The sequence below is a fragment of the Rousettus aegyptiacus genome, unplaced genomic scaffold, assembly GCF_014176215.1.
Source record: "Rousettus aegyptiacus isolate mRouAeg1 unplaced genomic scaffold, mRouAeg1.p scaffold_m13_p_3, whole genome shotgun sequence".
Taxonomy (NCBI): domain Eukaryota; kingdom Metazoa; phylum Chordata; class Mammalia; order Chiroptera; family Pteropodidae; genus Rousettus; species Rousettus aegyptiacus.
Window position 1 is genome coordinate 109,690,178 of NW_023416306.1, and position 16,993 is coordinate 109,707,170.

The 16,993-nt window shown below is 35.4% G+C and overlaps 1 protein-coding gene across 8 annotated transcripts in view; it reads left to right on the top strand.

The window, feature by feature from the left end:
- Positions 1–16,993, top strand: part of FMN1 (formin 1) — a 373,160-nt gene that overhangs the window by 84,258 nt on the left and 271,909 nt on the right. The window contains exons 5-6 of one of the 8 annotated variants that reach the window (XR_001598951.2): positions 14,956–15,066; positions 16,616–16,710. The exons of 5 other annotated variants lie outside the window; for them this stretch is intronic. Coding sequence is in view for 1 of the 3 variants with exons in the window: in XM_016160806.2 (XP_016016292.2) it covers positions 14,956–15,005 (50 nt within the window). In the remaining 2 variants the exon portion in view is untranslated. Of the gene's footprint in view, positions 1–14,955; positions 15,724–16,615; positions 16,711–16,993 lie in introns of those variants that run through there. 2 more of the 8 variants (XR_004950098.1, XM_016160806.2) reach the window with 2 other exon arrangements.

The window sequence follows — 16,993 nt, forward strand, 5'->3', positions numbered from 1 at the left end:
AAAAAAAAAAAAACGACAATAAAAATATTCCACAATCCAGCCACCTCAACTCTTTACATAGAGCTAACGTGTTTTTATGTGACCATGGTCATTTGTTTTATATCTTACATACTTCTATATTTATCTATGATAATTTCAAATGTTTTAAATATTTTTATACAATCTTATTAATTATAGATGATAATATTTTACCATGTAGATGAACTATAATATTAAATCCATCGTGAGACATTTAAATTGTTTCCAAGTTAAAATCATTAGAAAATATTGTATTAACATCTTTATTCATGTAGGCTTTTATTTCTATTAACTGATTTCTTTAAAGTAAATTCATAGAAATATTAGTAAAAAGATGAATATTTGGTTAGTTCCATAGTTCTTTCCAAAACATTACACTAACATATGATATTACCAATTCATATAAAATGGTATCTTACAGAGCCTTTTAAAAAAAATTTTATCGTGGCATGCAGTACACCCATTTAAAATGTACAATTTAGTGGCTTTTAGTATATTCACAGAAATATACAACCATCACCACGATCAGTTTTAGAACATTTCATTACCCACTTAAAAATCCTGTACTCATTAGCAATCACTCACCATTTCTTCACAATTTCCTCCAACTCTAGGTGACTGCTAATTTGCTTTCTGCCTCTATATATTTGTCTGTTCTGGACATTTTATGTAAAGGAATCTCTCAATATATAGTCTTTTGTAACTGGCCTGTTTGACTTAGCATAATGTTTTTAATATTCTTTTTACTGTCAAATAATATTCCAGTGTATAGATATATCACATTTTGTTTATCTATTCATAAGTAGATGGACATTTGGGTTGTTTCTACCTTTTGGCTGTTATGAATAATACTGCTGTGAACATTCATGGGTTTTTCGTGTGGACATGTGTTTTCATTTCTTTTTGACATATACCTAGGATTAGAATTAATGGTTCATAGCGTAATACTATATTTAGCCTTTCAAGGAAAAGGCAGACTGTTTTCAAAGCCACTGCACCATTTTACATTCCCACCAGCAATGTGCAGGAGTCTCAATTTTTCCACATCCTTGTGAACACTTGTTATTATCTGCTTTTTTGATTATAATCAATATCCTAGTGGATTATGAAGTAGTATTTCATTGTGGTTTTGACTTTCATTTCACAGGCTTCTTTAATTTTAAAAATATTTTATATAAAATTATAATAAGTTTTATAATAATATTTTAAATTACGTGTGTAGGTTTGAAAGCATTTTACAAGGTACATTAAAAAATGATATAATTTGCAGAGAGCATATGCAAAGTACCATGAAAACCACATAGAAATAAAACAGCTTATAGAATGGGAGGGAGCTATGCCATTGGAAATAAATATGCTAAGAAATGACATGCCACAAAAAATTTAAAACTAACATCTGAATAATAGTTTATATAGCACTTATTCACATATTTTATCACATTTACTCTGAGTAATTATTATCTTAGATGCCATACAAAGAAAACTTTAAGACGATGTCGAGGACTTTTTTCTAGAACTTCATCAAGGTTAATAAAAATATATTCTATGCCAGGGCATTACAAATTATTTTTGCGTAGATAATTTTAATCATCTGAAAATACTGACAAGTTGTCTCTATCTTCACTAATAGCAAATAGAAAATGGCTCAAGGAGTAGCAGAAGGATTTTAATTGGGATATAATAAAATTTAAAATAAAAATTTAAAATTAGTTATCAAAATGCCTTATTGATTCGTACTTATAAAAATATTCCCTGAATATAGTTAGACGTTAAAATGAAAAAGAGAAGAGAAGCCCCGATGTGAGGAGCTGTGGGATATGTCCTGTCGATGTTATTTGGGGTGTGTGTCAAATAATTTTCCTCCGAAAGTGATCTTCCTATTCTGTTAATGCGGAATTTTACCTTTTTTTAAACTTGAGAAGTATTCTATGGCTATTAGAGAAGAATATAGAAAGATTAATAAGAGTGAAAAAGAGAAAGCCTTCTATTATCACCACCCATAGAAAAATTACTATTAAAATTTACGTTTCTGTCCATTTTATATACTATGTTTAAATAAAATTCCTATACTTGATACATAATTTCTGGCTTAACATATTATAAACCTTTTCCCATGTATTCAAACATTTTTAAATATTGTTTTAATTATTGTGAGGTATTTTGTACAGAGAATGGGCCTTCTGTTTACCATCACTTACCTAACTTTGGACTCTTAGCTTGTTTATAATTTTTCAGTGTTTTAATAATGTGACAAGCATTTTTGTATAGCATTTTTAATGACTTTATTTATAGTAGATTCCTTGGAGAATAATTACAGTGTCAAAAGTATTTATTTATTAGCAAATTGTCCCTCCAAATTTTATTCACTATACTTCCACCAGCAGAATATTCTTGCACTTGTTTCATTTATTTATTCAACAGATATTTAATGAGAACTTTCTATTTCCATGCGCCACGTGAAGTGCTGGGGCTAGCTTAATGCACACACTGGCGCTGTCCGGCTTGCGCAGAGCAGACTGCCTATTTTACTGCTCTGTTACCAACACTGCGTATTTTCAAGGCTTTCTCTTTCTGATTTGATGAGAGAATGTTGTATTTTACTCCTTTAACCTGCATTTGTTTTATTGCTAGTGATCTTGAACATTTCTCCGTATTCATTGGTCATTTATCTTATTTGCCCTTTGGTCATTTAAAGCCTAACTATCATGAATTGTATTTTGACCTTTCACAAGGACCTCACAAATCTTATTTATAAGTGATAGTAGTTAAAGACATTAATTAATTTAATAAAATGTTTTAGTACATTTGTACTAAACCAAGTACCATCTTAAATGCACTTCATCTTGAAGTACTTCTTAGACTAAGTACGGACCATTCCCTCCTTGACTTTGGGGTAAGAAATGGATTGTAAATGGTAATAAACTTATGAAAAGTTTGCTATACATTGTTTGGTTTCTTCTTGGGCTAATAATTGTGGATTCTGGGACATTTTCAGTATCGAACAGGATATAACTCTTTCCCTCCACTGGGAGGAGAATGGCAATCAATATTGTAGACTGAGGTCACCGACAGGGGCCAAAGATAATAATGTGTGAAATTTAGGAAGAATTGCTTTTTGGATTTTGTGTGGATTTACTAAGACAGGGGAGTTGTTTGGGCAAATGATGCCTCTTTGGAGTTTCTTTGAAGTGACCATCTAATTAATTAAGGAAAGGGCAGTTAAATCCCTCTTGGTGAGAACATCAAAAGAGGAATGGGATATAGTTACATGTCAGGAGTCAAGGGCTATCGGTTGACCTTTCTTAAGAGCAGGGAGAGGAGTTTGGATGGATGGGAAGTTTTTGTTATAATGTGACCTTTTGTTATCCTTTCACTTTTTTTTTTCTTTTTCTCCTTATCTTTGGTTTCTCTCCATCTGTCCTTCCCTATTTATTCAATAACAAAGTTAGGGAATTAGAAAATAAAAGTAATATTTTATTAATGGCAAAGGCTCTTTAACTTTCTTCCACATTACAAATGTTTTGTAATCTCATAATTTCACCATTCAATCTTTCTTTTCCTGAATGGCAAGGGACATGAGATAATCCCATTCTAGTATAAACAGATCTTTGAATTAATTTCCTTTTCTCTCTTATGCCATTATCTCCTTTCTCTACTTGTGGGAGTTAAACGATAGATGATTCATACCTACAGATTATTTCAGCATATGTTTTAGCCTTATGTATTTTTTATGCCCTTCTCCATCAAAACTTTTATCAAAGCAGAAACTATTTAAGTTGTATGATTGAGTTTCATATCTCCTCTGTTTTCTTAAGTTGGTGAGAATGCCAGTACGAACTGCCAGAAAGTGAGCAGACAAAAGAGGAATCCAAGGGCTTAGTCAAAGGATGGCGAAACACGATGCGCGCACCACCACTCTTTCCTCCTCTGTCAGGGAAGGCGTTGCTAGTCAGTTACTGTGACTCTTTCCCATCGAGCCTGAGCATGGCCTCAGAATTCTTGCCAGTGTTGTTACATTCTAGTCATTCACTCCCAATAACATGGCTTCCAAGCTGAAACCTATTTTATTTATTTTTTTACATAAGATTATGAACATGCCTCTGAGGTTTTAAGAGTTGACTATAATTGAGAAGTGGCCTACATGGAATATCTGTAATAAACTAGGATTTCTCTTCTTTCTCTTAAAAGAGAGGCCACTATAATGCCATCTGTGTAGAAGAAAACCTTATCTGATAACTCACATTGCTATAGCCAACTTTGTCTGAGACTCATTAGTTATATAGTTTCAAGTAATGGTAAGAGTTATGGATAAAATATGTAAGAGAAAAAAATGTTGGCAGAGTGGCAGTGATAAGAAGTGTTCTGGGAGAATATTCGAGCAGAAACCTGAATGATGTGAAGAAGTTAGCCATGTGACAATCTGGGGGACAGAATTTCAGTAGAGGAAACACCAAGTGTAAATGCCAGAGACAGGAGTGAGGTTTTTTTATTCATAGAACAGAAAGAAGATCAAGGTGACTGGAAGGCGTGAAATGGGTAAGGGAGAGGGTAGGAGATAGGGAGAAAGAGGTAGACATGGGTCAGATCAGGTGAGGTTAAGGCCAAGAATTTGCCTTTTTATTTTTTTAACTGTGGTGAGAACTCATTGCAGGATTTTCATCTGAGGAATACTATGACATTTTTTAAAGATTCCTTGGGTGCCATAGGATAATATTATGGGAGAGATGGGAGTGGAAGAAAGGAGCAGAGCTGGCAGAGTATTTCAGTTGCCCAGATGAGAGTAGATAGTGGCTTAAACTGGGTGGTAACAATATGCCCAGTGGTCAGATTTGGGGTAGAGCAAACAGGTCTTGTTCATAGAATGTGTGTGGAATGTGAGAGAAAGAGAGGACTTGAGGGTAAATTTAATCTTAGAAACTGAGTGTATATTGATGACATTTACTGAAGTGGGAAAGACTGAGAAGGGACAACATAAGGAGGAAAATCAAGAGTTAGGATGCATTTGCACCCTGCAGTGAGTAGTGCGTGCCTGTATGAGACAGGAGAAGGAGGCCTGGCTGGCTATACTAATGTGGAAGTCACTAGAGTTTTGATGGTGTTTAAAACTTGGAAACGGAATGAAGTAACCAAGGAATGAGTGAAGATAGAGAAAAGAGGGCCCATTACAGACCTTTGGGGGTGCTGAAATGTTCAGAACAGTGGTTCTCAACAAGGTTACAGTTGGCAATGTCTGGAGACAGTTTTAGTTGTCGCAATTGTCTGGGCGGGGGTGTGGCACGGCACTGCAGTTAACTAGTGGACAGAGGCCAGAGATGCTGCTACAATGCACAGAACATGCTCCCATAACAAATAATTATTTGGCCCCAAATGTCAACAGTACTGAGTTTAACAACCCTGATTTAGAAGTAGGGAGGACAAGGAAGCCAGTGAGGTGACTGAGGTTTGAGTAATGAACTAGGAGGAAAACTTGGAGAGTGTTAAGGAAATGGTTTCTAGAAAGGAATTTCAAGGAAAATAATGTATCCAACTCTGCCTGATGCTACTAAACGGCTTCGTGAATGAAGACTGAGGACTGACCTCTGGATTTAGTTAAGAGAGGCTTTGGGGATGAGGCCATAGGGTTCAAGAGCCCTTTGAAGGCTCATAGATTCAAATGATGAGATGTGTACATTTTTCTAAAATCAAGTAAATGTTAAAGAAAGCTGCCCCCACTTTTTTATTTTTTATTTTTTTTTAGGCTACAGAGGCAACGCCAAATAAAATTTTTGATATTCTCATTGCTTAGCCTTTGTTTGTGAAGCACTGATTTAAACCAACTGTCTCTGGTTAGCTTAATCAAAACAGGAATTTATTTATTGAATACTGTGATATCTTTATGAAGTTAAGGAAGAATTGAAAAACTGAGCCTTGGGCCAGTTGTCAGTCATGATGCTCTGATCATGATCTTTTCTATTATTTACATGACCCAGATCCAGTGACTCTCAGTTTCTTGCTCCCATTTTTTGTTTACACAAACAAACAGACAAACAACAGCATCAGTTTGGGTCAGATAGCTGTTTTTTAATCACTCAGCTCTAAAAATATAACAAAGAGGCATGGCTGCTCAAAATCTTCCCTTAAGGTTCTGGGAGCAGTTCCCAGAAAAGGGAGAACAGTTAAGGGACAAGCCACCATTCCAAGAGATGCCTTCATGATTTTACTCCTTTATCCTAACATCTATACATCAAAATAAGTCTCCATTAGCTCTACTCTAGTGCTACCATGCATAACCACTAACGCTCTTCCTTAGCAAGAGATAACCCAAACTCATATAACTGTTGGATTCAGAAGTGATGTCATGGGGAACACTGTTCTTTGAGTTCACAGTCACTGGGTAGTGTTCATTTCTCCTCTGTCCCATTTGATCCATTTCAGTATTTTGCAGTTTATGACTCAAATTAACATTTTACTGTAAGTAATATAGCCTATATATAGTAGTGAGACAAAGAAAGGGGAAGAAAACAAAAAGAAAAAATAAATAATACTTGTTGAAAGAAAACAGGAAGTAATTCATCAATTTCTAGATATCCCAACAGAATGTAAAAAAACACGTAGTCAAGATTCCCGGTTTATCCACCTAATCACAAAGCCATGAACTGCATTGGGTTTTTGCCCATTCATAACCCATGTCAAGTTGTTCTTGCCTTTAGCCAGCATTTTAACTGGTCTGAACTTTTGGTGGGGAGCAGGGGAACCTTTATTTCAGAGGAGTTTGAAACCTTCAGCCTAGATAACATTATCAGGATCTTCTGCTAACCTGTCTTTCAGATTCTTCTCATACCCCACTGGGACCCCAGTAATCCTATTTTCTTTTACTAGGATAAATCATGCTAGCTATTAATCATAACCACTACCCTTTTTTTGCTTATTTATTTCCTGGCAGGAAGAGCTCAAAGAGGTCCAGAGAAAGTCTCTGTTTCTAATTCTGGTGAGACTCTTGCCCACCCTCTCCCTCCACCCCTGCCCAGTGGGAACGTATCTCCATTTGCTAATGAAACATTCAGAGCACCCAGAGAATTGGGCCTAGAATCATTAGAACAAGAATAGAAACATTTAATATTAACCTCTCAGTTTCTGTTCCCTTGTATCCAGGCAGTGAGAGCATTAGGTACATTGGCCATCAGGTCAGCTCCCCAGCTTACAAAATGCTGCCTCCCAGGGCAGTTTCACCATCTCTCTGAGAACCTTTGGAGGGGATCAGTCTCTCTGTTTGCTGCAGAAGCCATCAAAATGAAATTTCAACATTCTTTTGCTCTTTCTTTATATGGTGCAAATATCAAGGTTCAAATCAGCATTGTTTTAAAAATAGAAAAAAATGAAAAATTTCTGCAAAGAAAACAGCATCAGATCTCTTCAGCAATGCAATAACTTTACTAATTTACATCAGACTATCCAATTTTTTCTTTACTATTTTCTCTTTTTAGTTAATTCTCTCTGTCCTTGATTTCATGGCAAATTACGGAACTATTTTAGAATTAAATTAGCTAGAAGACGTTGCTGTAGGAATAGCTACATATTAGCAGTTTCCCTAGTAATTGTGTTTCCATTTTCTTTGGTTCTCTGTGGCTGGAGCCATCTTGGGTACAGCTCATGTTTTAATTGTGCTGAATCCTCCGATATGTCATTTCCCCTAACCTCAACCCCTAACTGGTTGTGGCTTTCCTTAGGAATTTTCTGCATCCCTATCATTTTTTGGTTCTTGCATTCATTAGCCACAAGTCACTGCGGTGCCTCATACTATTATTTTAAATGATAAATTGTCAAAATTTGGCAAGAGAGTCTACTTCCATCTATGTGAATAAAATATAAAAACCTTATTCCTCAAATACTTGTCAGCACAATACAATCCAGTCTAATTTTCTCTGTTCTTCTGAACCCATTATTGACCATCTTGTGCTTATTTATGATTTCTCAGCAATGCTAGACTCAAAGGTTCCTATTCTGTTATTTGGTGGAAGCATTCCAGGGAATGTTTATCTTGAACTTGAGTATATTGATAAGTTTTCTTGGCTGAAAAATATATGATGAACCCAATTCTATTCTTAATGTAAATTTAGCTCACTGTATGGATCAGTTACTTTTCTGAAAACTTTGCCTATGAAGCAAATTTTCTTTTAGTAAATTGATTTTTCTACTGATATATATTTGAAATTAAAGCTGTATTCTGGTAGGATAATAGGCCCAAGACATAGTAAAATCACATTTGAGATTATAGCAGTCCCCTTGGGGGGATGAAAAAATAAGGCAATTTTCAGGTTGTAATAAAATGCTAAAAACAAGTCATTAAATAAAAGATGATTATGGTCAATTTTATGTTGGACCAAATAGATCGAAAGTATAAAAGAAAAGAAACCATGATGACTTAGCTGAACAAAACATTCTGAAAAGACATTGACTTCTCTAATATTCTGATTGAAAATGTGAAACCTGTTTTGGTGGCTTAGGTTTTTTTGGGGGGGACGGGGGGAGTTATATTTGAAGTGTTAAAGAACAAAATTCCACTGAGTTAACTTGAACATCTAAATGGCTTTATTAAGCAGTTCATGAATCAGGTAGATGACATCTCATCTAGCAACTATAAAAGTGTCTGTGGGGTTGTACAAAAATGGAAGTTATTTTTTATAGGAAGAAAGATGGTGGGACAAGAAAGTTAGAAGAGTGAATTATTTCAGGCAAGTCACCTTACCCTAGGGGAAACCAGGGGAGCCTTACCAGGCAGGCTACCTCACTAATACTGACTGGGAAATTCCAGACTGAATGGTTTAAAATTTCATCCTGGAAAGGCTGAAGCTGCAGTTAGGTTAGGTATTAAGTCTTAATGGAGCCTCGCAACAGACTCCATTTTGGGTCTGTTGTTTCTTTTGTCAACATAAGAAACATCCAAAACTGTAGAGAATTTTTATTTTTTATTTTATAATTTTTATAAGAGTGTATATGAGCCAAATCGGCTATATACGCCACGGAGCAAGATCTATCTCAAATGTTCCTGTAGAGAATTTTAATAAGAGTTTATTTGAGCCAAAGTGATGACATATATTGGGAAGCAGGATCTCAGATTCTCAGGAGAATAACAATTTTGCAGTTTCTTTTATGCATTTGAAATTAAGGAGGGGACATGAGGAAGATTACTTGGAGGTGGGAGGAAGCAAGGCCAGGGTTGGTTTACAGGGTAGTTAAGATTGTGTGCTTTCTTGAGGGGTCTGAAAAGGTGGCCATGTGTTAAAGGAGAGGTCTGAAAAAGGCATTTCAAAGGTGCATTAACCTAGATATACAAAAGCAATGGTCAGGGCTGGCTTGAGACAAAGATAAGCCTTTACTAAAGGAGTTAAATGCTCAGGATGGGACTGCCCACTATGACCTGCCCAGTTAGGAATTTGTGATCAGATCACCCTGTGAGGTTCCTTTAGAGAGCCCCCTTCCCTTTTTATGTCCACACCTTTTAACAGAATGGAGAATGATAAACAACAGAAATATTTCAAAATGAATACAATAGAACATGAGAACATATTTAACCATTCGTTTGAACTTGAAAGTAAACCCTTTGGAGAAATGGAGTTCTTTCCTTTCTTTCCTTTTGCCTTCCATAGTGTCTAATTCAGCACTGAAAAAGAAGCGAGAATTCTTACAGCAAGGGTTTATGTAATGTTTATGACATTTAGTTTCCCACTTTTTTTCTGTCATAAACTATACTTTAATGGACAACTTACAATCTTTTACAAAATCTGGAATAGCAAAATGATTATTTTTCTAGGATAGAGTCACACAAGTCTGTTTCTGTTGTTTAAAGGATAAGAATATGTTAACATTTTAGAACAAGAGCCAGCCAACTTTTTCTGTAAAGTGCCAACTAGTAAATATTTTTAAATTTAAAGGCCACAAGGTCTCTGTTGGTGCTGCTGATTCTCTTCATCCTCCTACCCAACCTTTTCTTTCTACCTCACTTCCTCCTCCTTCTCCTTTTTTAAATATGGAAAAATGAAAGAACCATTCTTAGCTCACAGTCTGAACATAACAGATTGACCTGTGTAGCTAACCCCTGTTTGGGATGCATACTGTCAAATAGCTTTTCAAGGATGTATACCAATGTACTCTTTTACTGGGACTTGGAAAGTATTTATTTCACAGTAGCTTCCTTGTATCATTTTAATATTGTTATGAGGACATTCATTCTACATGGCTTTTCAAAATATGCAACTTTCACATTTATTACTGTATCTTTGATTACAGAAGTTTAATACTCTAGGTCAAAGTGTTTTACTGAAGACATTTTGTGAGGCAAAAAGTCAATTAAATGTATCTCTCTGATGTATGAGAACCTCGAATGGCCAAGGCACAGTCTCAGCACTCTCATTGCACTGTTCTCTAGAGGAAGCTTTTCTCCTCTGGGCACTAAGACCTCCAAACTGGCCAAGCCCAAGGTTGCAAAGATAGGAAGCAAAAACTGCAAGTGATTTCTTAGGGGCAATAGTGAGAAGGGCCACTCTCACCTCCACATTGGGTTCCCAGAGCTGCATGTTCTGGGAAACATGGCACAATATTTTTCCCCCACTACTTAAAAGCATATACTATATCCTTGGGGTAATTGCAGAGATTTGTGCTACCATCAAAGATTTAAAAGATGCAGGGATGGTGACTCATACCATACTCCCATTTAAATTTTCTTTTGGCTAGTGAGAAAACAGATGGCTTTTAGAGAACAACTGAATTATTGTAAATTTAATTATGTGGGGACACAAATTGCAAGTGCTGTTTCAGATATGGTATACTTACTGAGTATATCAACATAGCCCTGGGAGCTATATGCTCTTATTGATTCAGAAAATGCTTTATTTTCATACCAGTTAATTCATCTTCATCTGGAAGGGACGGCAGTATACTTGTCACTGCCTTACTTTAGGGCTATGACAATTTTCTTTTTCTCTGTCATAATGTAAGATGAAGGGAGTTCCATCATTTTGATATCCTATGAAAGATTACACTGGCCCATTACATTGCCGCTGTTATTCTCACTGGGTGTGGTGAACATCGGGTAGCAAGCACTCTAGATGCCATAGGAATAGTCAAGTTTGCTAGAGGGTAGGAAATAAACCCTTTTCCTGATACCAATCACTCCATCAGTCAGAATCCCGGCAGAACATAGATGGTATGTTCAAAAGAGTTTATACTGAAAATAACTTAATGAAGAGATCATGTCCAGACTGATTAAGACAAGTAGCGTGGGCTTGTGAGGTTCCCAGAAACTAGTAACAGCAAAAAGCCATTATCAATCCTAGGCCTGAAGGGGAAAAGGACGGAGATAGTATTACAGGAAGCTGGCAAGGACTGGAGGCATGGAAGGAGGCCATATGGCAAGAGCTATGGCTGCCGACGAAAGTAGTCACCTCCATAATCTTGATCTAGCAGGTATGGAGTGACACAGCCTCTTTTCCCTTTTGTCCTCCACTTTCCTGCTCTTTAATTTTGTTAGACATTCTCCTCAGCTGTGCGTGGAAATTTTCAAATATAACTGTGAATTTATATATTTCTCAGTTCAGTTCTGATAGTTTTGCTTCTTATATTTTGAAGTTCTGTTACTAGGTACGAACAAATTTAGGACTGTTTTCTTTTTGATAAGTCAACTCCTTTATCATTATGGAATTTCTCTTTTTAAATGTAACATATCTCATTTTGAAGTTTATTTTGTCTGGTATTAATATAGACACTCTAGCTTTTTGTGATTAGTGTTTTTATGATACAACTTTTCCCATCCTTCTGTTGTTAATCTATTTATAGTCAAATGATTACCTGTAAATAACATATAGTTCAGTCTTGTTTTTTGTTTTAATCCATTCTGATAAACACTTACTTAAAATTGGAGTTTTTAAGTGATTTACATTTAATGTAACTATCACTGTTCTTGAGTTTTTAACCTACCTTCTATTTGTTCTTTGTTCCCTTTTACATAATTTTCTATCTTCTTTTGGATTGAGTACTTTCTAGGATTCCATTTTATGTCCCCTGCTTGAGTTGCCATTTTTTAATTTTTTCTTAAGTTTTCTATAATAATATTACTTTTTCTTGGACTACTTTTACAATATTCTTTTTATCATTGGTTTTCAGCAATTTTATTTATTACGACTTTTTTGTGTGTTTATCCCCTTAAGGTTCATTGAGCTTCTTTGATCTGTGGGTTTATAATTTTTATCAAATTTAGAAAATTCTAGCCAATATTTCTTTAAATATTTTTCTGTCTTTCTAGACCCTAGTTTTAATTTTACATATGTTAGACTGCTTAATAATGCTCCTCCAGAGGTCACTGGAGCCCTCTTAATTATTTTCAGTCTAGAAATTACCTCTTAGCCTGGCAATTATTAAACTCACTTCATTAGTTTTACTTCTCTCAAGGATTATAATACTGAACTGCTTGCTATTGAATATTTAAAAATAGTTGTTTCCTATATTTTTGTTTAGTTTCTAATTGTTCATGGCAGGAGGTTAATTCCAGGCTCCGGGTTTAGAACCTAGTTCTACTACTTACTATTTGACCCTGGACAAAGTTAATAATTTCATTTCATTAGTTTTCTCATCTTTAAAATGGGGTTACTTTATAACTACCTTGCAGGATTATTATGAAGATTCTCTATTATGTGTAAAGTATATAAAATGTGTGACGTATGTAGGACATACATAGGACATCACTTGCTCTTAAAAAAAATGGATTTGTAGGAAGAGAGAGTGATAAATCAAGACCTAGCTAAGGTTGTTGGGATAAAATTCAGAGCTTCTCCTTAGTACTAATATGTGGTGGAAGAAGGACGATAGAAGAACTCCAGTGCCTAAGATACTTTGGCACAAGTGGGCCATTTACGGATCTGGCTGTTTCAGGGAGGCCATTACTTAGCTGCTCTGCTGAAGAACTCATCACTTCAGTTCCAAATTATTGGGCAGACAAAATAATTTACAAATCTCTCTGGTTAGGAGGATAATAGCTATTTATACACAATTAGACCAGCTCCATTGGCTCTGTGAAGTCAATTGTTGGTCAAATATGTGGGATGGAGCTAAGGCTAGGATGGGAACTGAGTCTATTATGTATAAGTATCTCTCAGAATTTAATGTCAGAAAAACATTTGTCAGCCCTGAAGGATCAGTATTTTTCTTCCTTTTGATAATAGAAGCGAAATAATTGAATGTTCTTACGTTGCTTGCAAGGATACTCAAAGTCATATTTTGTTCTTAGTCTCTTATCTATTTACCCTTAACATTGGCATATAGGCCTTCATTTTTTTTCTTTGTATAATCTTGCTATGTATATTCAATTTTTATGACTCTCTTAAGATCATTTCTTTTTGGAAAGGAAATTTTGAAGTCATTTATTATATATATTTTTAATCCAAGGCTTAGTCTTCTGTAGTTATTTATTTATTTTTTTACTATACCTTTTTAGCTATTAATATAATTAGTAATTACATGCTATCTCTTCAAGAGTTGGTTTCCCCATTGGTATAACTGTCTTCGTAGTAACTGACATAATGTGACATAAAAAGGAAGAATGTTATTCAAATTTATTTATAACAAACACTGTAAGAAATGTTTTCCTATTGTTCTCCATGTCAATAATATTTTTTGTTAATAAGTATATCCCTATTCCCAAAATACCAAAAATTTTTGATCACTTAGGAATTCGAAATACTAACATCTAATTTCTTCAGCATTTATTACCTGAGAGTAGACAGAGACTTTTAATGTCTCAGTGACTCCTACTACCTTTTAAATTTGATCCTTTCTTGGTCCCTTCTGCACCAAACCTAAGTAGATGCATCTGCCCCTAGTGTCTATGCAGTCTAACGCAAGGTGACCCAGCGTCATTTGTTCTACTTAAAATGCATGCCCCTGCTTCTCTGGTGTTAGAATATTCAGTGTAACTCCAGCCGTAAATGAGTCCTAACTTGAGGAATATTTGCTTCTCATCTAAGATCTGTATTCTTAATGGAAAAGGATCACAGAAAGAGGTTAATGTTATATTCATAACAATATATATTTATGTACCCCTTTGAAATACGATTTCATTTAAAGCTATGCCTATAAATAATTTTATTCATGGCTCAAGGCTCATGTGTTTGACTGTCAGGGTGTCTGTGAAGGGCCCTGGGGAACTGCTCTTTTTAGAACTATTGCATTTGATGACGTGAATTCTATTTTTAGGACTTGAACAGATTTGGGATCTGCTGCACTAGAGTGTTACTGTGAATTCTAATGTGCTTAATTATTTTTCTCTTTATCTTCTTTGACAAAAAAATAGTGCCTAACATGAGCATATAATGTTTAATATACCCTTATTATATACAGATTTCTTTACTTAAAACAGGCCTTATTTGCATCCCTCATCTATCTATCACACCTAGTTTAGTTTCCTAGAATTCAGGGATCCTCCTTAGTACTAATGTGTACTAGTTTCCTAGAAGAAAATGATTTTGAGCACACTTTAATATCTGGTATATTGTTATTAATTTTCATTTTATTAATGAAGCAATAAGGATTCAGGAAGGTTTAATAACTCTGTCAAGATCAAACAATTAGTAAAGGTCACAGTTAGGAATTGACCCCACATATTAAACCATTTACATCTACTTCTTTTTCAGACCTCAATATGCCCATCTGTGGATTGGCAATAATGTTCTTCTCTAAATAGTATGAAGGATTTCCTTGGAACCTGGATTTTAATTCTGCCTTTGCCACTAGCTGGGTATGTTGGAAATATCACAATTTTCCTGGGCTTCAGTACCCTCAACTATAAAATGAGTAGGTAGGCGGACAGAGAGACAAGATTCCTTCCAACTCTATTTCTATTTTATTTTGTTTGAATTTAAATATTGACAACATTGCACTTGTTGATGGATATGGATATTTTCCTCATAGATTCTTCTGAAATTGACAGAGCCTACTCCCCAGTCCTTCCTACTTCTTGATACACTGACATCCTTCCCCTGCCTCTCTATACCTTCTACCTGTCTGCTCTTGCTCAGCAAGGTGAGTTAGAGGCTGCAATGAGTAGATAAGATGCTTTCTCAGAATTGTATCTGTCTATCTGGTTTAGTGACATCATATCATTTAACATCTCTAGAAATTAGAATGAAGGCAGTAGAACTAGTGACTGTTGATCCATAATTGACAGAAACCAGCCACGGGGCTATATTTTACCAAAACTCTGTCTTCCTAGATATAGACATGAATAATTACGCACAGGCACAGACCCCCCTTCAAGTACTTAACAATGTCACTTTCCATTAGCTGCACATCTAGATTGCTGTCTGTCTTGCCCGTAAGTACATGTTTGAATAACATAACAGAAGACAACCTGTCTACCTTTACATATCGGTTCTGATTTTCGTGGTTGGGAAAACTTCACCTCTAGGATTTATTTTAAATCAAGTATGATGGATGGCCTTGGGAACTTCAGCATAGGAGCAAAAACTCAGGCTGTTTTTTTTTTTTCCCCTCTTCTCTTTTTGGAGGCATAACCACTTCATCATTGCTGTCAAGTGAGGGCTCGGTATGATGGGAAAATTAGAGGAGAAAGGCTAAATGGCACTGTGATTTTGTTTCTAAAAAGGACTTTTGTCCAGGTTCGATTATATAGTATTTTTGCAAGCTTCTCTTTGAAAGTGGATTATACACACACACACACACACACACACACACACACACACTATACACACACACATTCATATTTATTCATACATATATTCTTTAGATAATTAAAGGCAATGTCTGGTAAATAAGGTTAATTTTAAGTTTTATAAAATGAAATGTAGTTTGTGTGTAGATCTTGGTATGAATGAGGAAATGGGTATACCATGACTTTTCATTTTATTTTTTCAAAACCTGATATATTAAATAATTGTTTTTAGTACAAATTACAAAATAAGATTATTGTAGTCTTTAAGCCTGCTCTGCTGAAATGGTTTAAAGTTTTTATTAGGTATGGTGCTTCTGGTGGGGACAGATGATAGAGAGTATATTAAGCAGCCATTTTAACAAATAAACTCTAAATCTCAATGGCTCACATAAAATATTTGTTGTTCTTATTCATTGGCTTAGGAGTTGACTAAGGTTCCCTTGAACTGATCTGGGTTCAGCTGAGGTTGGCTCTAAGAAGCAGGACTGTGTTTGGGTCTGCTCTATGTGTCTAATCCTGGGCTCCCTGGGGTGTGCTTGTCAAATAGTGATGGCAGGAACATAAAGCAGGGTGTAAAAACATACAATGCCTCTTAAGGCTTTGGCTCAGAATTGGCACACTGTCATATTACCCACATTCAATTGGCCAAAGCAAGTCACAAGGCCAGGTCTAAAATCCATGGGCCAATAGGAAGAGCTACAAAGGAAACTGGAAAAGGCCTCGGTTACATAATAATAATAATACAAGGAGGGAGTAAAAGCGTAGAAACAATAATTCAACGTACCGCCGGTGGAGAGACTTATTCCATTTTGGAAAATTGAGCTATGGGTACTGCCTCCATTTTTAAATGGCATATTACTTTTCCTTTCTTTCTGCTTCCAATGTATTGGTAATTGACAGCAAAACCTCAGTCTGCTGTTGTAGGTTAGCATCAGGAAGTGCAGCTCATCATTTGAATGGTTGGGACAAGCACAGACTTTACAAGTGGTCCCAAGGTAAGTCACCCTTCCTGTACTGTGACTGTGCTATATGTTGTATTAACAGTGCTCAGCTTTAGAATTAACCTATGTGTGTGTGGTCCATCAAGCTGTTAAAATGTTTCTGAGAAGCAAAATAACCAATAAATATTGAGTAAAACTCAAATTTATAATACGCACATGAAAGGGAAAGGCGTATGATTAAGTTGATAAGACTTTTAAGCTTTTTACAAAATGTTCAATGAAAATCAAATACCTCAAAATCTGTTTGCATCAGAAAATTAAATGACGTTTGACTGTT